The sequence below is a fragment of the Coenobita brevimanus genome, chromosome 35 (genome assembly GCF_032717465.1).
Source record: "Coenobita brevimanus isolate Jiangsu-jjx chromosome 35, ASM3271746v2, whole genome shotgun sequence".
Classification (NCBI taxonomy): Eukaryota; Metazoa; Arthropoda; class Malacostraca; order Decapoda; family Coenobitidae; genus Coenobita; species Coenobita brevimanus.
The window spans coordinates 615,789-639,397 of NC_136988.1; the positions used below are offsets into that span (position 1 = coordinate 615,789).

At 40.5% G+C, this 23,609-nt stretch overlaps 1 protein-coding gene across 1 annotated transcript in view; it reads left to right on the top strand.

Annotated features, from left to right (window-relative positions):
* The window catches only part of PIP5K59B (Phosphatidylinositol 4-phosphate 5-kinase 59B), a 198,714-nt gene extending 175,529 nt beyond the window's left edge, over nt 1–23,185 (top strand). Inside the window, exons 21-22 of the mRNA XM_080269673.1 lie at nt 19,561–21,186; nt 21,727–23,185. Of these exons, the coding sequence (XP_080125799.1) occupies nt 19,561–19,572 (12 nt within the window). The 3' untranslated portion in view covers nt 19,573–21,186; nt 21,727–23,185. The remainder of the gene's footprint in view (nt 1–19,560; nt 21,187–21,726) is intronic.
* Nucleotides 23,186–23,609: the final 424 nt, after the last annotated feature.

Genomic DNA, 23,609 nt, shown 5'->3' on the forward strand with positions numbered 1-23,609 from the left:
CTGAAATTTAATAAAAAAAAGGGAGGGGGGGGGACCTATGTCAAGTCCTAATCACCAGCATCCCCATCAAAGTAGTCTCCTTGGGTGTACAGACATCAATCCCAGCGCTTCTCCTATGATTGGAACATGTTCTCAAAGTCCTTGAGCATCATCTTGTTCAGAACCTTCTGCAGTTTTCTCCAGGATCTCCTGAGTGGTGTCAGATCTTAGTCCTTTCAGCTGAATTTTCATTTTTGGAATGAGGAAATAATCACAGGGGGCCAAATCTGGTGAATATGAGGGTGGGTGATAAATCTGCTGAACAACAAGGGCTGTGTGCATGGATATATTGTCATAGTAAAACACCCATTTGTTTGTGTGCCATTTGTCTGGACATTTTCCCCTCACATTGCCAGACAAATGCATTGTCAGGTTCCATATGATAGGCTAACAAGGTCACAAACATCGTGGATTGTGCATCTGCAATCATCGAGGATGGTTGCATGAACTTTGGCCACATTTTCAGGAGTTGAACTGGTGGAAGGGCGAGCAGAATGTGCTTCGTCATCTGTTGACATTCATCCATTTTTAAAACGCATTAGCCAGTCACAGGTATGTGACACCAAATGCTTGTTTTGACATTTTTTTAGTTTCTGCCGCGTTCTTCCAGAGTTTCGCACAAAACGTGTTGCACACACATTGCTCTTTCACATTCTCCAATTTTGAGATTCTAAAATTGACAAACTAACCCAGACATAGTGATAAAAAAACACACACATGCAGTGAACGCACCACCCTGCACAATGTCACTTGACACAGTAACAAGCAAAGGGTGCGGACACTGATACCTAACATCCACACACAGTACGACAAGTGGTTTATGCCCTGCTTCCAAATTTCAGAAACTTGGGTAGCACCTCGTATGTGAGTTAATGTGTGAGAGAAGAGTGAGTTGGTAGGGTGGCAGGTTATACAGTTTAGTCTTTTTCAAGTGAGAACCAAGACAGATTATTCTAATGATGAAACATATTGACTATTGGTGTCCTAACTCAAGTAATTGGATACCTAGGTTGTCACTGAAGAGCTGCACTGGAAGTTTATTGCTGTGTGGGTTGGTATATCTAGAAATGGAAGTGTAGTGTGTGTGTGTGTGTATTATTGGGAGCTAAAAATAAGTCAGGTACACACATTGCCACACTAGAGGCAGTTTCTTCATAACATTTATTATCTAGAGAGAAGAGAGAAACCTGTATTTTACATATTTCTCAGATTTATTATATAGTAGTCTCTCAGTCCTACATTGCCATATTCATTTCATTTCGTTTTGTTTACAAAGGCTCCAACTTGCTTGCATCACTCTTGGTCACCAAATGGCAGCCCTTTCTGCTGCTCAGTCTCTGGCAGCCTCCGTATTCAGCGTTAATTTACATGAATAACATATATCTTGCCCTAAAAGCTAACTTCAGATTCTCAGACTGGTACACTAGATACACCCTTCCTTTCTTATATTTTCATTAAGTTCATTCAAATACTAGAGTACGTTCACCTGTTTCTGTTTCATCGCTAGATTCAGAGACCTAAATGTGACATAGTGGACTGAGGTGTAGGAAACTCTCAATTATACGTTGTTCCGATATCCGGTCCAATGCAACATCCGGCACTGCTGGTTCGGCTCATTTAAGGCAATATCCGGCGAAATTATGCAATATCTGGCACCAGAACAGGACGTAACTGGCAGTTCTATGCAATGTCTGGCGTTGTGGTGTGCCAACCGGCATGTAAGTGGTAGCCCACTGACACTGTATTACTGTACTGTATCATTATTTTATTGTATTTTATGCGTAGTTTTCATCTTGTACTCATGAAAAAGTTTTTAGGATAGAGGATCGAGACGGACAGTGACACAACATCCAGCTCGACACCTAATATTGAACCAATGGGATGGTACTGTGCAGTGTCTGGCGTAGGGCTTGGCTAAATTACAAGGGGTAATTGAGAGTTTACTGTATTATATCATTTATCTGTGGATGAAGGAACGTTGTGTGGTGGATATGGATGTGATAGAAGAGTGTTAGGAGAAATACACTGAGGTGGTTTGGCCATGTGGAGAGGATGGAGAGACTAATGATGATAGTTTATGTGAGTGAGGTGGAGGGTGGGAAAGGGAAGGGGAGGCCAAGGATGAGTTGGAGGTTGGAATGGAGAGAGATATGAGAGAGGGGGGTGTGAGGTGGAGGGAGGGCAGTGTAATGGTAGGGGACAGGCCGACATGGAGGCGATTTGTTTGTGGCCACTCCTTACGGGATTAAGGCGTCTGGCAAAGGATAGATAGATAGCATTGCAGTAGTAGGACATGCGAGAGTGTTAAGAGGTGTACCAGTTATTTTTATTTGACAGTTTTTATATATTTATTTTTCTCCAACAAGGAGAGTATGTTTTCCCCCCTGTTTGTTTGTTTGTTAGCAGGATTACTCAAAAACTAAGAGAGATTTGAACCAACTTTGGTGGGTAGACAGCCCATGTCACAGGGAAGAATCTTTTATATTTTGGCACCGATCTGGATTGTTTAACCCGCCACGTGCTGGCTATTTTTAGCCCTTTGGGTCACCCCACTGCCGGCCATTTTTCGACTCCCCCCCCCTAAAATGATAGATTTTTGTGGAAACAATGATTTTCACCATTAAAATGCTCACCGAGGCTCGGAAATGAGTTTTATTGAGTCCTGCATACTCGTGTACAGGTATAGCCGCTCTCTCACGCTCACCACGTATGTGAGAGAAAGCCGTTTTCTGTGTAAGGTATACTTAGGTATTTATGCTGGGAAGGTATAGCAATGTTCAGTACACTTTTCTGATTACTTATTACTTCAACATCTATCACAATTTGCATGTCTTTCTCACTGTGAATGCATTATCTTACGCTTAAAGATAGGTACAACCTGACTTCATTACGTACAGTCCTGGCACTTACAAGAAGGTATTTACAACTTGACTTCACTATATAGTCCTTACACTTACAAGAAAATATTTACAACTTACACTTACATGAAAATATTTACAAAATGCCTTCACTATGTACAGCACTGGGTGAGGCACACAGGCAGAGTGAGGCAGAGCGAGCGTGAGGGGGGGAGCGAGTGAGTGTATGGCCTTGACAGCCTGAGGGATGGTAGAGGAACAGTTACCTTACATGCCTGCCAATTTTTACTCGCGAATCTTGAAAAATGAAGTTTTTCATTTTAGACCGTTTTAAAACGGCACTGGCACTGGCCGTGGAATTATGTCAGACCATTTTAAAACAGCACTGGCATGCGGCGGGTTAACAGATTCTGGATCCGGAAAACATTTTTTGTGAAACCCTAATTGGTGATGAGAAAACCTAACCCATTATGAAGAGTGGTTTGGAAATTACGTTGCCCTTGTCGGAGAGATGCGCTCCATTGAGTGCCCCTCTAGTTTTACACGTTTTAGCAAGTTAATTGAATTTGTCATGGTAATCGAGTGCCTTGTGTTCCATGAGAAGGAATAAATTACAGTACACCAGTTCTTTGTTTAATAAGCAAATTAAGAAACGCAGAAAAATCCAAGATTTTTAGTGTGTCAGATCAATTTTCATACTGAACAAATAGTTATTTTATTTAACAAGCTGGTTTTGTTGCTACAGGACATTGTATAGTAAATTGATAATACAGTAAAGTACTGGTATCCCTTGCTTTAACAAGAACTCAGATTTTTGTATATAAATATTGTTATCATGGTAGAAATATTGCAGAAACACCATGATTTAACTGTGTCATTTACTGTATAGTGAGGAGTTTGGCTGAGAGGGTGCTTGTTGTTAAGTCAAGCTTGTGCCATTGATGATGATGTGTGAAGTGTAGTCAGGAAGGGTGAAGCTGGATGCATGGAATGCTAAATTGAGTGCCAGATTGTAGCCCTCTCAATAAGTCTTCATACAGTGCAGTAAGTATTCTTGATATTTGAATTGATTGAAAATTAGACCAGTACAGTATGTCAGTGAAGGTGTTAATTGAAATGCAAGCAGTTGTTTGTGAAGTAAGTGCAGTACTGTACTGTAGTTTAACTGACCACTTTTTCTGTGAAAAAGTATTAGGTCTCTGACTCTGTATGTCTACACTTGTTTTGTGGTTGTAAGAAAATTCTGATGCATAAATGTTGGTAAAGCCTGTTTTGAATTACATATCCTGTGATTGGACTAGTGACCCCAAGGCAGTAAAGCAGTACTTATCTGCCTTTACTTGAGTGATTGTTGACCTGCTGAGGAGGAGCCTGCATATAGCACCATTGTGCACCCTGGGTTGAGCCAAGCAGTTGTGGTGTGCACCCAGGAGTCAGGCCTCATTTTTTCCTGCACCTTGCCACATGGAAGGACCCTGGTCCAACCCTGGTGAGGTGCTGTGTACCACAAGGGGTTCCCGGCTCCCTGCATGGTATATGTACTGTATTGTACATGTAGGATGGCCCCACAGAAGCAGTTGCTTACCTGTGGTTGATGGGTCTGTTGGCCAGACAGAGTGGGATTTAAGCAAAAACAACAGTTGCTATTGAATAGAGGCAGAGCTTGAGGGAATGTTCAGGACTCCCTCAGAACTCTAGCTCCTTGGTAATGCCAGTCTGATCCACCTTGGTTATGCTTCTTTGCAGTGTCACTAATTTTAATATTCAGTGTTTTGCTGTAGAATTTGAACAGGTAATGCATATGAGAAGGTCCCTTGTATTCCCAGTACTATGACAGAACCTGCTGACCTTTAATGATTTCACTCGTGTAGTTTATTTTCCTGCTCCCTCCAGGTGATTTCATTCAGCTCTGGAGAGGTTAAATAGTTTTTGTTTTTTCGTGATGGGAACAATCTTGCGGCTTTTGGCTTCTTCCCTGCATTAAAAAAAAATTAATTACGCAGTTTCTCTGTAAATCATGAATGAGTCACATTTGAAGTCACACTGTAAAGCCTGATTGCACAAGACAAGATCTTAAAAAGTGAGGGGTTACTGTAGTGTGCAGAGTGAGTGCCACATCTGCCTCTCATTGAAGGAACTTGAGAAATCTGTCCAGCAGTATGCAGTGAATGAAATGTGGCAGGCAGACCAGGCATTAAAATTCAATTCCTTTTGCCCAGTGACTAGTGTTTGCATTTTAATCTTGCTATTCCCTGATGATGAAGTAAAATCAGGCGTGTGTCCTAGTAGTGAAAAGGTTAGTGAAGATTATATCCAGTGAGAGGGGTGTGTGAATTTCATGGAGGGCAGTGTAATGGCAGGGGACAGGGCAACATGAAGGCGATTCGTTTGTGGCCACCCCTTACAGGATTAAACCATTTGGCTGTAGACAGGTAGGCAGATATTCAGTGCCTCCAGTTTGAAAATCCTCCCAAATAGGTCATTGGTGGTTGCAAGAGTGAAATACAAAATACTACATGGCTTGAAAGTATAACCCTCCAAGTCAAGTTACAGCCGTTACATCATACCATCAATATATATCATCCTTTCGTCTATAAACTGTGATTATTTTGTTCTTGTCATTACGAGATGATTTTATTCAGAAAAGGGAATGACTTCTTGTATTTTAGGAGTTAATGAAGACAGTTTTAAGTCCCCTCAGTCCAAGAGTTCCTTCCTAAACTGAATGAAAGATCTGGGTTCATAATCTTGGTTGTTAAGAAAGCTCCCTAGCACTCTTTCGTAGTTATATATTTTTTTTGTATTGCTGGTTAATACAATTTTTTACATTATCAGTATAGAGTATGGCAGTTGCGATGATCTATGTAATACGGAGAAGGACAGGGAGTACTAAGTGAAATAAATCACTTAGGGGGGGAGGTGTTAGGGAGCCTCCTTACCGGATGGGAATATGAACCCAGGAATTGGAGAAATACGTGTCAGGGTGTCATGAGGTGTGGGGGAAACTTCCGGAGATGGTTCTTTGGGTATTATGCAATGTCATCATGGGTTCAGTTCTGACCTGTTGTGGAGCTAAAGTTAATGGTAATCTAATGGGTAAAAATAGTCCCCCTTTTAGCTAACCCTTAACACCATTATAAATTGTGCCTGTGTAACATTTAATTATTGAACTCATTAGTAAAAAATGCTGTATCAGTATGGGCTCAGTGCTCAGTCATTATAAGCTGCCAATAGTGAAGACTTTATGGGTGATAATGTAAGCCAGGAAACCATTTACAACGCTGGGTGGTAACCATATAACCAACCGATGCGTGTTCCCTACATGTCAACAAGTGGGTTGGCGGAGGCTTAGTGCCCCTCCCCGTAAAACAACTACAGTAACTCAAAGACAAACAGCCACCCCATACAGGATTATGGCATTTGGCTATAGATAGATTGGTAGATAGATAATTCACCCATAAAGTTATCATTAAGATCAGTAATTGTAGTTCCATAACAGATGACAATTTTACCCATGTTACTCAAAATTAGCCAAAGGATAACCGGACATTACTTTCATCCCTCACAGAACATCCCGCATCTAAAGACATTATTGTAGTGAAAGAGGCTGAGGTTTTGTCTGTGTATGTGTCAGAAGTGTCTTGTAAATTTTGTGTGTCTTGTGGTTGACTCTATAGTTTGTAAACACGATAGGAACCAAAGCTGATTTCCAGTAAATGGAATTGTGAATGTTTACACTCTTTTACTATCCAGATACTTGAACAGGGTTGGTCTAAGTATCTTTTTGCATATGCAGAGTTTGTTTAAGTATCTTTTTGCATATACAGGTTAGTCTTAGTATCTTTTTGCTTATACAGAGTGAGTTTAAGTATCGTTTTGCATATAAAGAGTTTGTCCAAGTATCTTTGCATACACAGAGTTAGTCTAAGTATCACTTTGCATATACAGAGTCTAAGTATCCTTGTGCATATACAGGGTTAGTCTAGCTTTTTGCATAATTAAATTGTGTGCAGGATAATATACAAAATACATTGTTGTAGGGATGGGGTTAGGGTGGAGGAATGCTGTTATCTGTGTTCTTAATTTTCATGTGTTTTTGGTTCTTTTTGTGGTCTTTGATCTTAATTTTATTCTTTTGTTATCTGTGTTCTTATTTTTTTTTTTTTTTTTGTTCTTTGTTCTTAATTTTCTCGTTTTTCTTGTTATCTTTGTTCATACTTTTAATGTTCGTGTTAGTGTTGTTGTGGTGGTTCTAGTCCTATCTGGACGTGAACCTGTATCCTGAATTTGGCTCTGTTACCTTGTTTTTGCTTGGAGGGAACAGTTTGCCGGCTTCTTGGCCTTGGTTCCTCCTTCCTTGCAGAAAAAAAAGAAAAAAAAAGTTATATTGGTACCCATGCATAAAGACATCATTCATTAGTCACCATTCATTAGTCATCATTCATTAGTCATCATTCATTAGTCACTAGTCATTAGTCATCATTTATTAGTCACCATTCATTAGTCATTCATTAGTCATTAGTCATCATTCATTAGTCACCATTCATTAGTCATCATTCATTAGTCACCATTTATTAGTCACCATTTATTAGTAACCATTCATTAGTCATCATTCGTTAGTCACCATTCATTAGACACCATTCATTAGTCATCGTTCATTAGTCATCATTAGTCATCATTCATTAGTCACCATTCAGTAGTCACCATTTCTTTCTACTTCAACTGCAGCATTTATAGGAACAGCTGGAAGGTAAGATATGGAAGGAGTTTTTGTGGTTGTTATTAGACATTGTAAATTTGTTAGTGAAATGGCGGGGGACAGGGTGACATGGAGGCGATTTGTTTGTGGCCACCCCTTATGGGATTAAGGCATCAGGATATAGATAGATAGATAGATAGGTAAATTTGATGTTGCTGTTGTAAATGAGTATGAAAGCAGGAAATATGCATGAGGAAAGATGTTAAATAAGGTAAAGAGAGTGTATGTGAGTGAGGTGGAGGGCAGGAAAGGGAGGGGGAGACTGAGGATGAGATGGAGGAATGGAGTGGAGAGGTATATGAGAGAGGGGGGGTGTGAGTTGGGGGAATGAAGAGTGAGAGACAATTGAAGAGAGTGTATGTGAGTGAGGTGGAGGATGGGAAAGGGCAGGGGAGACCAAGGATGAGGTGGAGGGATGGAGAGGTATATGAGAGAGTGGGGTGTGAGCTGGGGGTAGGGCAGCAAAATGGCAGGGGACAGGACAACATGGAGGCATTTTGTTTGTGGCACCCCTTATGGGATTAAGGCATCTGGCTATAGATAGATAAAAACATACACTTTCTGCACTTGGGCACTCCGGTGCACAAAGGGAGGTCTAGGGTGAGCCTCGTACAGTGTTTAGATCCTGGTGGTTTAGTGAGTTTAGGTGATCCAAATGTGGCCCATCTTTAATCCTAAGGGGTGTTAGGATTAGTTGCTCAGGGAATGCTGCTAAGGGATGAGCAACTGGTAACACTTGCCTTAAATATCAGGACTGAGTAACTTATCTATTGGTCCCTGTGCTTCTGATGGGGTAATACTGAACTGGATACTGAGTGGATGGATAGATGGATGTACAGATGGATAGATAGATGGATTGATGATGGATGGATACATGATAGATGGATAGATAGATGGGTAGGTAGATGGATAGATGGTTGGGTGATGAGTAGATGGATGGATGGATGATAAATGGCCAGATGGATGGGTGGGTGGATGAATGATGAATAGATAGGTGGATGTTTAATAATTGTTTAGATAATGGATCGATGGATGAATGATAAATTGATAGATAGATAGATAGATGGATGGATGGTTGAGTGATAAATGGATCGCTAGATAGATGTGAATAATAAATGTATAGATAGATAGATGAATAGACGGATGGATAGATGGCTCACTCTAGATGATTGTACTGTATATAGCTAAGAAAAGGCTTTGGACTGGAAGAATGTATAGATGGTCTTCACTAACTCCTTTATTAGTCGGACATTTTAAGCTGGGTGAAATAAAGGTAGGAGCAGGACAAAACAGTAAGAGATAATAACAAAGGAGTTTGGTAAAATTTAAGAGATAATAGCAGAGTTAAGTAGTATTCTTTGCTTATATCTGGAGTTGTGTGTGTGAGAGAGAGAGAGAGAGCATTCTTTAGTGTGGTGTTTTTCAGGTATACTTAATTATGAAAATGTTTGAAGTGTTTCATCTTATAAATGAAGATAAGAAGGTGAAGTGAAACACCGTAATGTTACTAGCATTGTCTTAGTCTGTAGTTGCATGAAATTTAATGAATCTTACTTTGAGGTAAGAATGAGTCTCCTTGGTTAATATATTTGGTTGGGGTATGCGGCCAGAACACGCATCTGGCTCAGGGAAGATGGACACCCCTGCCCTGCATAGTCCTGTCACCTGTAACCAAGATGTAACACCTGTTGGTGCACCTAATAATGGATGGGTGGTTTGCATTGTGTTGGCAGCTATGTGGGGCCAAGGTCCAGCATCTGGCCTTGCACAACACTCACAAGTGGGGAACTCAGCCACATTTACCAAATAGTCAAAAGTCCAGGTTGAGTCTTGAGACTACTGCTGTACTCATACATATCACCTATACACAGCTTATCCCCTTGGAGGCTGTGCCTCCTCCATATTCCCTGCACCTCGCCATGCTGAAAGACTCTGGTGAGGTGCTGTCTGCCATGGAAAGGCAGCAGCATGCTAAGTTAATGGGTCAGCTTGGACAGGCAGATTGGGGCACGGCAACAACAACCTTACTCTGTCCACTTTAACTTCAGGTAAAATTGCCATCTCTCCAGCCTGAATGTTAAGCTGTATGAGAGATGTCATGGAAAGGATGTACAGTATAGCTGTAGTATTGATGTATTCAGCCACTGAGCCATGTGAAGTAAGTTGCAAAAGGATGAGAATCTGGGCCAAGTTAAGGTGAAGGAAGTACAGTATAGTCTAATCAACCATTCATTCTGAGTATACTTGGCCATTACCTGATCTGAAAGGGGTTAGGGGTCTTTATTACTGATGGTAAGAGGACCTGTATCATTTATGGTACAACAGGAGACCAAGGATGAGATGGAGGGATGGAGTGGAGAGATATATGAGAGAGTGGCGTGTGTGTGTTGGAGGGAAGAAGTGGAGAGATTTGAGTTGGAGGGAGGGCAGTGAAATGGCAGAGGACAGGGTGATATGGAGGCAATATGTTTTGGGCCACCCCTTACAGGATTAAAGTGTCTGGCAGTAGATAGATAGACCTTTTATGGATCATGCGTGAGTTAAGTCCATAGAATGTGAAGCCTTTTTTAATTCTCTCTGTCTTTCTGTTACTGTCAGTGTGATTTTAAACTAATGATTTTTTTTTTTTTTTTAATTTATTTTTATTTGATGTTGATTATTGAGTTTTGTTTGGAATTTTGTGGTATTGTGTGTGTTCTTAATTGTTACTGGTTGAATTGACTCTGATGTATTTTGTACTCTCTCTCTCTCTCTCATAAATTATCAAAAAATGCATGATTACCCTATTCCATGCTTAAGAATGATTACCCAATTGATTAAACAGCCACGATGACCCCAAAGTGACCCCATAACAAGTCCCTGTGTAACGACCCTGCCTCGTCATCTGAGTGCCTGCTTGTTTTTACAGAAACGGCTGCACAAACGACAGAGTTCATATACCCACTTCACCCTGACCATGGAAGTACATGACGAGTCACTGGAGTATGTGTGATGAGGTACCTGTGTGTGTGTGGGGGGCGCTGGGATAAGGGATTGGAAGCCTTTACCCTACTGTCTTACTCTACTCTGTATCGTACTCTCTTTTATCATACTCTTCCTTGTACTCTCCTTAACAAACTCTACCTTTAACCTCCCCTCCTTTATCGTATACTTTTTTATAGTTTATTTTTCAATGCCTCGGATGAGCTGGTGCCTTGCGTGTGTCCTCCTTCATGTGACTAGTGTTCGAAGATCGTTTTTTTTTTTTTTGTTTTTTTTTTTTTTTTTATAGAGTTAATCCACATGTCTTTAATTTTGCTTCTTCTTCTCCTTTTTCATCTTCTTGATCATCATCATCTTTTCTTCTTTCACTTCTGCTTCTTCTTCTTCTTCATCATCATTTCTTCTTCTTCTTATTCCTCTTCGTCTTCGTCTTCTTCATCTTTCATATTTTTCACTTTCACCTTTTGGTTTTTTCCACTCGGTTGAGCTTTTGTATTGATAGTGTCATCCTTTATGTGACTAGCATTCTTTTATTTATCTATCTATCTATCTATTGCCAGACGCCTCAATCCCGTTTGGGGTGGCCACAAACAAATCGCCTCCAAGTTGCCCTGTCCCCCGCCATTTCACTGCCCTGCTCCCAACTCACACCCCCCTCTCTCATATACCTCTCCACCCCATCTCTCCATCTCATCCTCGGCCTCCCCCTCCCTCTTTTATTTAGATTTTTTTTTTTTTTTTTTTTTTTTTTAGAGCTGTTTAATTTTGCTTTCCTCCCTGCCTCTCATTTTCACTCTAACTCCCCCCCCCCTCCCCCAGTTGATCTGATGTTTTGCTTGCGGCTGCCCTGTAGCTAATGTTCTCAAATCTCGTACCATATTAGAATTCACGTATTCAGTTTTTTTGCATTTTTTCCCCTCCATTTTCATTCTTGTGCTTCTTAGTCTCCTTAAACTTTTTTGAATTTTTTCTTTCTTGAATTTCACGCTCATGCTTCTTTTCCTCCTTGAATTATGTCTTGCTTATACCCTTATGTTATGAGTCCTTTTATTTATCATCGATTTCCTACTCCCACGTTTTGTCTCTGTAAATGATCTTAGTCATGGTCATATCTTGCTTATCCCTTTTTTTTTTTTTTTGAAGGGCAAGTAAGGGCAGATACCTTTCTAACATACACAAATAACAGATTTAATTATTGGGTAAAAAGTGATTAGTATTTTTTAACACAGACACTGGTAAATTTTTGGTTCTCTCTTTCTTCTCCTTTTTTCTCCCTACTTCCCTCTCCTTTCTCTTTCTGTACTCCAGCTCATTCTGTCATTACTCCTTCCCCCTCTCTCTTTCTCTCTCTCTCCTCTCCTCTCCTCTTTTTCTCTTCTTCTCCATCCACTTTGCAAGACACAGACTCAGAGCACCAAGTTTCAACATTACCAACAATAATCTGAGAACTTTAAACTGCCTCATACTCACTCAGCATATTTGCCCTGTCCCATCTCATTCACTCACACAGTATACGCTTTTGCATCAGAGTCTCGTGCCGTATGCTCAAGGTTGCGTATTAAGTGATGTATTGTTTTTAGTGTAATTAATTAGCACTAAATTGATAAAACTTTAGAAAGCCGTTGACAGCATTAAGGCAGCTTGTGCAGATAATACCCTGTGTTATCTGTTGTACATTGTTAAGTTTTTCAGAACTTTCCTTTATCAGACAACAGTACCGGTGAAATGTATGGTAGCAGCTGGTACTGTATCATATTTTACCATATTGGTATTATATTTATCAGTTGGCATACATTTTGTATGTATGGTAAAGTCAAGTTGCAGAATCTGAGTGACTTGAACTTGCATTCCAACATGGTTGCAGTGGCATGCAACACACCGATATGTATAAGTTAGAATTGCTAAAGCTATTACTCCATACTACATATCTTGAATACTCACAGAATCCTCTTGCTGCATGCTCTTAATGGGATAAGTCTTCTGAAAAGTAGTCATTTGAACCAACATTGATATTTTGAACTACTGTATATTTTGGCGTATTCCTACTCAGTCAGTTATGAAAGGCACACACAGGTTCCTCAATCCTCCAGTGGTTCATCTTTTACTTCCTGTTTGGTTGTGTGTGTGAATGTGTGTGTGTGTTTGTGTGTGCTCTAGTCTCACACAATCATACACCTGTTTCTTGAGGGCTGCTGAAGTCCTGTATCCCTGCATCAAGTGTGAAGCTGAAGTCACTGTCCCTGCATCTTGTGTGAAGCTGAAGTCACATATCCCTGCCTGTGTGAAGCCCCATTCATGTCCCTGCATCTTGTGTGAAGCTGAAGTCACATGTCCCTGCACCTCGTGTGAAGCCTGTCACTCATACACTTGGCTTGTGTGTGCATGTACCATCACCACCAGCCTCCCACTCCAACCTGCCTGCTGCTTCGTGTATGCAGGATTGTGTTGATATATGCAATGCTAGTTGAGGCCTGAGTACCGAATTGTTAAAACTGGGTGCACAGAGGTATAAGCAAGTCCCAAATATGTATGGTTATTTATTGAACATCTGTAATTGATTTGTGGTTAGCCTGCATCCCACATTACATAGTGTACAGTCTTTAGCAGTGATACAAAAAGGTCAGACATGTTATATCATCATGACGTGATTCAAAAATTATCAAAATTGTGAGGCTTTTTCCAGACCTTTGCACACCCTGTTTTGATCCTACAGTCCTGATTGTTCTCCTATTTGTTCTATTATCATATCTTGTTTGCAGCTTATGTTCTTGCTTTGGCTAGTCTGGCTTGTGTATGTTCTTTGCATATCAAGTTGTTTTCATTTTAAGAGTTGCTTTAATCTGTCATACAGTACTTCAGTGAGCAGCTAGAATAATCGCTTTTGTTATGCAGAAGACACATATATATTTTTCCACATACATGTTTATATATTTTGTCTTTATGTGATTGTTAATGTGTTATGGTGTAGAAGCCATAAAATTCATTGACTATGCTCTAAACCGAGTTGCAGATTGTATATAATTTATGTAGATGCGTAAGGACTGTATTTCTAGTTAATATTGGAGTTTTCCTAGCACCTCTTCCCATGTTACATGTATTTATTTTTCACATCACACCTTTTTAAATTCAGTGTGTTGCTGATGATATTGCTATTGATATTTAAGCAGTCCTACAGCGTGTCTGCAAGATTATTAAAAGAAGCTTCAGGAGGTTATTCTGTCTATCTATAGCCAGACTCCATAATCCAGTAAGGGGTGGTTGTTTGTGTTTGAGTTAGTTGTTTTAAGGGGAGGGGCACTAACCCTCTGCCAACCCATTTGGTGACACGTAGAGAACACGTATGGGTTGGTTATAGGGTTGTCACCCTCCATTGTAAATGGTTTCCTGGTTTACAGGAAACCATCAGGCTTGTCATTCAATGTAAAGCTATATGAAAAGGAAAGAAGAGTAATAAAAAGTGACAAGAACAATGGGAGAAATAGGAAGAGAGGAGGACAGAAACAGAAAAAGAATGGTAAAGGTGAAAGAAAAAGTAGGCAACAATACATCAAGTGAGTGGATGATGGAGAGAAATAGGAAGAGAGGAGGGCTGACAGAAAAAGTGATGAAGGTGAAGGAAGAAGATAGCACTACATCAGGTTAGTGGATGATGGAGAGAAATAGGAAGAGAGGAGGACAGGGTTAGAGAAAGAATAATTAAGGTGAAGGAAGAAGGAGGCAGCACTACATCAGGTGAGTGGATGATGGAGAGAAATAGGAAGATAGGAAGACTGACACAGAAAAAGAATGATATAGGTGAAGGAAGAAGCAGGCAGCACTACATCAGGTGAGTGGCTAATGGAGAGAAATAGGAAGAGAGGAGGACAGACATAAATAAAGAATAATTAAGGTGAAGGAAAAAGCAGGCAGCACTACATCAGGTGAGTGGATGATGGAGAGAAATAGGAAGAGATGAAGACTGACACAAAAAAAGAATGATAAAGGTGAAGGAAGAAGTAGGCAGCTTATAGAACTAATTCTGAGTTTAAAATGCCTGTTGACAGTTAAAAGTGCCATATCAACAGGTCTATTTCTCAGTTCTCGGAGGGCATACAGTTCCTGATGATCTTGGGGTACAACATTGTCTTCCTCGAATCTTCCTCGTCCTCATAATTAACCCATAATGTGATCAGTATTTTTTGCACTGTAATGGTTGAGAATTGGATCTGTGTTGACATAGCATTTATTTTTTTACCGGTGCATTTGTCTATGAGGGAAAGTGGGATTGATGATGATGATGATGACGACTATGATGACGATGACAGCAATGATGTTAGATGATGATGATGATGATGATGATTATTATGATTGTTATTATTATTATTATTATCATCATCATCATCATCCATCCTTTCAGTCATCATCCACTCCTATGTCTCCTCATGAAGAGCATAGGATTATTATTATTATTATTATTACAAATTATTACAGTACTGAAATTTAGCCCTAAAATAAACTCCTGAAGCTTCCAAAAAATCTCATGGGACACCTTGAACATAACATGCCATAAAAAAAAACTAAGAAAAAAAAATAAGTTGCAAGAGATAAATCACTAAGGAAGAACCACTTTGAAGTCTCCCATGCTAGCTAAAAATGCAGCCATCTTTCCTGCCTGTCACTCCCACGGTGGCGTCAGTTATCTTGGGAATGTGTCAGTTGTTTTATCCACAGTGTTATGTTGATACTGGTGTGTGTATCTGTGAATTAAAATGCCGTAGGAGAAAGTATAAAAAGATTTGTCAGACATAATATCCTCAAGTCCAGCATAGAAGATCAGAGAAGGACCTTTTTACCTCTTTTAATCTGGTTGACATTCTTTTTAAAATACTCTTGCTGTTACTAGATGGGTGATGGAGAGAGAGTCCTTCATGTGATGGTGCCCATACTGATGGATGGCTCAGTTGCCCAGTTATACAAATGTCCTTCATCTCCCTCCCTGTCCTCAGAAAGGAGGGTGGTGGACTGCAGGGGTGGGTAAACTTCAGCCAGCAGTCCACTGGGTTTACATTCAAATGGGCCTGGGACCACAACAGGAAGATATTACCAAACTTTTTATTGAATTTAAGAAAAGTCTCTTATTGAAGGTTTTACTGTGGCTGTATTTAAACCATCCAGTTAAAAAATTCTATCCTGAGGTAAATAAAACTATCAGTAGGTGGCTCATCTGAAACGTGAACCCAGAGGACTGTAGGTTGAAGTCGGCCTCCTCCTGCAGCTCACCATCCTTCTTTCAGGGGATAGGGGGGCAGTTGTAGGACTTTTATTTAACCAGGCAGTGGAGTTACTCAGTTATATCAGTGCCACCACATGAAGGCATCCCTCCCCAGTGTGAATAAAATAGTGTGCCATCAGGTTGCAGGGGTGAAGGAGAGTATGAAGCCATATTTTTCATTATTAATTTGGTATTCTTGTAAACAGTATGCAAATGTGTTCACCAGGATATTGATAAAAAGACCCTCACACTAAAATGTATGGCAAAATCCCATTCCTAATTCAATGCAGCAAAAATCTCTGTCTTTCTATTGCCAGATACTTTAATTCTTAAGAGGTGGCCACAAACATAGCGCCTCCATGTCGTCCTGTCCCCTGCCATATCACTTCCCTCCCTCCCCCTTCTCTCGCATACCTCTCCACTTCATCCATCCATCTCATCCTTGGCCTCCCCTTCCCTCTCCCCCCGCTCCACCTCACTGACATACACTCTCCTCATTAGTCTCCCACTGTATTGATGATGATAATGATTGATGATGGTGAATTACTGAAGCCCCCATGTGCTGCTCTGAGGGCATGGCGGACCTTGAAATGTCTTGCATCATCAGCCTGTGAATTGCATATTTGGCTGATGTGTTTGGTTGAAATACATATTATTTATTTTCCACCCCCTCGGTACGATTATATCTTTTTCCTCTTGTTCTTCGTATCTCCAGATGATTTTATTCAGCTTTGGAGAGACTTTCAGTGGTAGGTGGTGGTGACCATCATTCACTCACTTGATGTAGTGCGGCCTACTTCTTCCGTCACCTCCTTCATTATTTTTCTGTGTCTGTCCTCCTCTGTTCCTGTTTCTCCCATCTTTCCTGTCACTTTTTATTACTCTTCTTTCCTTTTCAGGTGGCTTTACATTGAGTGACAAGCCTAATGGTTTCCTGGCTTACAGGAAACCAGTTACAACACAGGGTGGTAATCATATAACCAACTCATACATGTTCCCAACATGTCAGTTAGTGGGTTGGCGGAGGGTTAGTGTCCCCTAACTTAAACAACTAACTCAAAAACAAAGGGCCACCTCTTATGGGATAATGGTGTCTGGTTATAGATAGAGACGTTTGAAACTGGAAGGGTTAGATTCGGCCTTCAGTAACCTCTTCACTTCCATGGTGCTTTCGTAAACATAAATAAAACCATCTAGTAACAACAAGAATAATAGAAAAAAAGAAAGGTCATAGAATACACGGGGTTTACAAATGGATTTCTTTATTATTTGTCACTTGTCTGTAAAAACTGGGTTACAAACATTGTGACTGTACTTTGTGGATGCCAGTAGCCCAGCTTTTGTACAGTGTTAGTGTAGCTGTAAGGAAGATAGTTGCTACATTATTTTATACACTATTATTGCTCATGTTCTTGTCAGTTTGGGAGCCTTTCTGGTACATACTGAATAACGTACAGTATTTAAATGTTATGGCTTATTATTTGCTGGTATGTTAAGGCAATAGATAGATAGATAGATTGATGTTTTGTCTGTCTACCTTATTTATACATTGACAGCATAAATAATTAAATATACAGGGTGGACCATATATACCAGTCCTCTTCCACTCTGCTGGGTAATGTCTTGTGTGTTTGGTGGCTTGACTTAGTGTTATAATTGTCTGTCCTGCATCAGTTATTCATTTCCAACCCCCCACTACCCCACACCATCTTTGATGCATCATTTATTCATTTCTACCCCTAGTGCCTCATGCCCAATGTCTGTCCTGCATCATTTATTCATTTCCTACCCCCACTGCCCCACAGCATCTGTCCTGCATCATTTTTTCGTTTCCAACCCCCACTCCTCACACCATCTGTCCTGCATCATTTACTCATTTCCTACCCCCTCTGCCTCACCCACATCCACACCAGCAGACCAGGCCATCCTTCTAATACACTAGATACCACCAAGTTTCTAGTGAAGTGCAGTACTGTATATATGGTCAACTTAATATTGACGTACGCAGCATATATATAAACGTACGCAGCATATATATTAACGTATGCAGCATATACTGTATATTAACGTACGCAGCATATATATTAACATAAGGAGATACTAGCAAGCCTTCTGAACTTATGAGAATGTGGGCCGTTATGTAGAAAGTCTTACTGTCTGTATTTAATTATCTTTTGACGTAATAATATAGAAAATACTTAATAATATTGTGTTATTATGTTCAAAAATAAAAATATTGCTTAGCTATATATATCTACATAATGTGAGGGCTATATCAGTCTCTCTCTCTCTCTCTCTCTCTCTGTCTCGAATTAGCCTTTTTAGTTTAATGTATTTTTCATGTTAAGCAGTCTACTACCAAGTGATTTTATTCAATCTAGGAAGGATTCTCTGGTGGTAGTAGTAGTAGTAGTAAAGGTGGTAGTAGTAGTAATAGTTTAGGTACTTGTAGTAGTAGTAAAAGTAGTCATAGTAGTAGTAGTAGCAATGGTGGTGTGGTAGTAGAAGTAGTAATAGTAATAGTAGTAGTAATAGTAGTAAAGGTGGTATTGGTAGTAGTAGTAGTAATGAAGGTAGTTGTAGCAATAGTAATAGTAGTAGTAAAAGTAGTCATAGTAGTAGTAGTTGTAGTAGTAGCAATGGTGGTAGTAGTAGTAGTAGTAATATTAGCAATAGTAGTAATAGTAGTGGTAGATGTAATACAGTAGTAGTAGCCCCAGGTTCATCTGAGGTTTGTACCTGGTGGGCTGCAGGCTGAAGTTCCCTCATCCCACAGTTCACCATCCTCCACACAGGGGATAGGGAGGGAAATGAATGTATAACCAGGCAGGGGAGTCACCCAGCTATATCAGTGCCACCACATGAAGGCCCCCCTCTCCAGCACCAAGAATGGAATTAAAACGCATTGTCGTAGTGAAATAGTTGATGCCGTTTAGAAAGTTGTGTTTGGAGGTGGATCTGAACTAGGAGGAGACATGGAAGGCTAAGAAGAGTGTGTGATATGGTAAGTGTATATGTGGGAGAAACAGGGGATAGTGATGTGTGAGTTAGAGTATTATTATTATTATCATCATCATCATCATTGTGGTCATCATCATCATCAACACAGGCTTTATCATCATCATCATTTGTCATCACTGTGGTCATCATCATCAACACATACTTCATCATCATCATCATCATCATCATTGTCATCATCCCTCATCATCATTGTTGTTGTCATAATCATCACCACCATTGACACAGATAACATCATTGTCATCGTAATCCTCATCATCATCTATTATCTTTATCCATCATCGTCATCATTATCATCATCATCATCATTATTATCATCATCATTGTCATCGTAGTTATTATCACTCCATCTATTATTCCCACTTATGAAGATGGGATGAGATAAGATCCAGAACAAAAGAAAAGCACAGCATGAAGTGAGAGAGAGAGAGAGGGAGAGAGAGAGAGAATTGAAGGAGATGGGATGGTTGCTTGGAAGAATGTGGTAAGTAGGTACAGGCATGAGTTAACAAGGCGATATGCAGCTGTCATTTTTCTGCTTTGGTCAGATATAATGCGTCACATTTTGGAAAAGTTATTTATTGGGGAGATCCAGCATTATACTGTATATTCATGATTAAACTCCAGTGTTTTTGAAATTTGTTTTCCAACAGACTCACCTGTAGCCAGTCACAGCCTCCCGCATGACGAGAGGATGGAAATGCCGGCTCCTGTGGCAGCGGCGGCAGCATCGAGGTGGTTGATGCGTCTCAGGTTAAGCGACAGGCCGCGAGGCTAAGCAGTCTCACACAATGGTCTGGGCTCACCATTTCCTGGCCAAAACCTTCATGTATGGTGGTCTGGTGGTTTGAACACCCCAGTCACTGTAACAACCTTCCATTGGTTCAGTCCCCAGAGTTATACAGGCCTGTAGCCGGGAGGGGGTTCGAGAGGGTCAGACAACTCCCCCACCTGCTTAAAGGTTCACTTTCTCATGGTCTGTTTTTTAATATCATTGCAAAAAGAGTCACACTCCGTTGTTCAGAAGTTTTGTGCTACTTCTCAACGTCACTTATGCATACACCCAGACCCCCATAACAAGCATGCAACAGACCTATGACTTCCAGTGCAAGTCCACATTCAGCAGAATAGACCCCACCTTTTAAAAATCTGGCTATGGACCTGTTATTTATATCATTGTATATAAACGACAGGTTGTAATGACAATGTATCATAAAGCACCTTCATCTGTGTGGGGCTTAAATCACTCTAGGTCTAAAGGATGTGTAGCCATCATGTTTTTCTTCTGAGATCCACACACTGCAGTATGTTGGGATGTGTGGCGTTGAAAGAAAAAACAATTACTCATCCTTTAGACCAGCAATGGGGAGGTGGGTTCATGCTCCACACAGATGAGAGTGCCTTACAGAGTGATGTTATTACCTCCCCCCAGGGGTGATTGGAGGCTTTTTGATCATGTAATTCAATCCTGGGAAGTAGGAAATATCATCTACCTTTAACTATACTGAACTGTGATAGCGTCTCCTTGGGTCCCTACACCTCAAAGGAAGCAGTATGGAATCAGCAGTTACAATTTTTACTATCTACATTCATGAGTGTATTTGTTCCTTAAGAAATTCTGAGTACAGTGAGAGTTACCCACTGTACATTCTGCAGGCTTCTAGCACCATACTCTTAATCTAGTAAAGAGCAAACACTGATTCATAACTACAGTGCTTTTACCTTAACTTGGCCCAGTTTTTTTGTCCATTTTCAGCTTATTTCACATAGTTCAGTAGCAGACATGGCAACACTGGCTCAACGTCCTTCCCACATCACTTCTTGACTGGCATCATAGTCTAGTGTTAATCTATTGCAACAACTCAGTATTCAAGATGGAGAGATGGCAATGAAGTTGGAGAGATGGCAATTTTAGGCCAAGTTAGAGTGAAAAGGGTATAGGGGAAGCACAGTGTGGGAATTGGCCAGGAATAGGTGAGTTCCCGCCTCGGTTTTTCGTTACATTGAAGTCAGAATCAGACAGAGGCAGCTGTCATGAGTACGAGGATTTGTAGCATATCTCCCCTAACTTCCATAATCTGGGTGACATCCATTTTTTATTACTCTATTTATTTTCATATGTATGATTTAGAATACTCTTTATTTATCTAAGGCATTTATGTATTTATTTGTTTTATTAATATCTTTCTGTATTAGGTTCTGGGCATAGGATTTAACAACCCATTCTGTAAGGCCCAGCAGTTCTCCTGTGTCATCAGTAAACCTCCATAGATGATATTGTTCTGTTTATAGCCAGACCCCATAATCCTGTAAGGGGTGGCCGTTTGTCTTTGAGTTAGTTGTTTTACGGGGAGGTTCACTAACCCTCCACCAACCCACTTGTTGACATGTAGGGAACACATATGGGTTGGTTATATGATTACCACCCAGGGTTGTTAATGGTTTCCTGGCTTACAGGAAACCATTAGCTTGTTACTCAGTATAAAGCCACCCGAAAAGGAAAGAAGAAGAATAAAAAATTGACAGGAAGATGGGAGAAATAGAAAGAGGAGGACAGACACAGAAAAATGCCAGAAGTGAAGGAAGAATTAGTCAATAAAAAGTGACAGGAAAGATGGGAGAAACAGGAAGGGAGGAGTACGAGGAATAAAACGCAAAATGCATCGCAGAACTGTTGGGAATAATAGTACAGTACACCATATGAGAGGGGGTGTGTGAACTGGGGGGAGGGCATTGTAATGGCAGGGGACAGCGACATGGAAGCGATTTGTTTGTTGCCACCCTTTACAGGATTTAGACGTCTGGCTATAGATAGATAGATAGCCTTATGTCCGGTTCTGGCCTCAACAAAATGAAATCCCAGCTAGACAGCCAAGTAAAAGAGCAACAAAATGAGTCACACAGAACATATTTTGAGCTGCCTGATTGTGGGCTATAGGAGTGACTCTGAAGATACTGTTAACACACTCTCTGTAGTGATTTATTCTGCATATTAACAGCTTGTTGTGCAGCCAGAGAAACAAGTGTATTCCCAGGGTTTGACGAATACATAAGGGGAAAATTTAACTATGCGACGTGCTTACTGGTAGTGATGGGATTGTATTTGTGTTTCATTAGGTGTAAAGTTTATTCAGACAAAACTGGGATGATTGTTTCTTTGACTACATCAGGGGCTTGAATGGTCAGTGAGTGAGTGAGTGAATGGCCCATTTGATGGAGTAGATTTTCCAAGTTCTTTGTTTTGTTTCGTTTATAAAGACTCCAACATGCTTACATGCATCGGCCTTGGTCACCTAATGGCGGCTGTCCATCCTTCTCGAGCTCTGGCAGCCTCCCTACTCAGTCCCATATCCCTGAGGCCACACTATGACCTCATCCCAGGTCCTTTTTGGCCTGCCTCTTGCAACCCTATCCCCAACATTCACGCTTCTCACCTTTTCCCTTTAATTTTTTCCTTGCTCTCTGGACCCTACCTCACCTCATCTTAAGTTGGAAAAAGAGGACTGGTTGATGATGATGATGCAGCTTGATGTCCTCTTGTATGTTATTTATCCAAGCTGTGTTGATATTATAAATGAAAGAAAAAAATAGCCTACAAGAGAATGTTAAGTTATACAGTAATATGCAGAATAAATAGCTGAAGAGATTGGTCTGAAGAAGTCTCGTTACTCGTATGCCACTTAGAAAATGGCCCTGGATCTGCGCCCTCACACACTCCATTGATTGATTTATTGTTGTTTTTGTTGTTGCCTCAGGATAATCTGAAACTTGAACCCAGTGGACTGCAGGCTTAAATGCCCTGCTGTCATCAGTCATCCTCATTTTAGGGGATAGGGAAATACTGGTAATTGAGGGATGTTTCTTGAGCCAGGCAGTGGATCCACCGGGTTATATCAGTGCCACCACATGAAGGCATCTGTCCCCAATGCTAGCTTGTGATAAGAACAATCAAGAGGCCTATTCCATCTTGTCACCATCCTCGTTTAAGGAGATAGGGAAGTACGGTTGAGGGATGTTTGTATGGCCAGAATGTGGATCCACCTGTCTAGTAGTGCCACCGCGTGAAGGCATCTCCCTCCAGCACTAGCTTGTGGTAATAGGAACAATCAAAGGACCTGTTCCATCATGTAATCTTTCCTTAGCCCTGTGTATATATGTGCTGTACATATTTATAAATATATATTGTGTTGTTATATACTTTGAAAGCTGAGAATATTGTGATCCATGTACTGTAAGTGAGATATTTGACAGACTCATGTGTACTATGAATACAGTAATGCAAGGACTGATTGGTTGTATTGAAATCCTTACTACACACACACACACACACACACCAAATGTCTGCTGAATTTATGGTGTTTGGTTGTGGCGACCATCATCCACTCACTTGATGTAATGCTGCCTACTTCTTCCTTCACCTCCATCATTATTCTTTTTCTGTGTCTGACCTCTCTTCCTCCCGTTCTGTCACTTTGCTACTCTTCTTTCTTTTTCAGGTAGTTTTACACTGAGTGACAAGCCAAATGGTTTCCTGTAAGCCAGGAAACCATTTGCAACGCTGGGTGGTAACCATATAACCGAATTATGGTGCCTGGTGGTTTAGTGGGTAATGAAGGCATTCCAATCCGATTGAGCCGGTGCAGGTTTATATTCAAGGGATGGTTGGGGTTTATTGCTCACATAATGCCACTCAGGGTTCAGT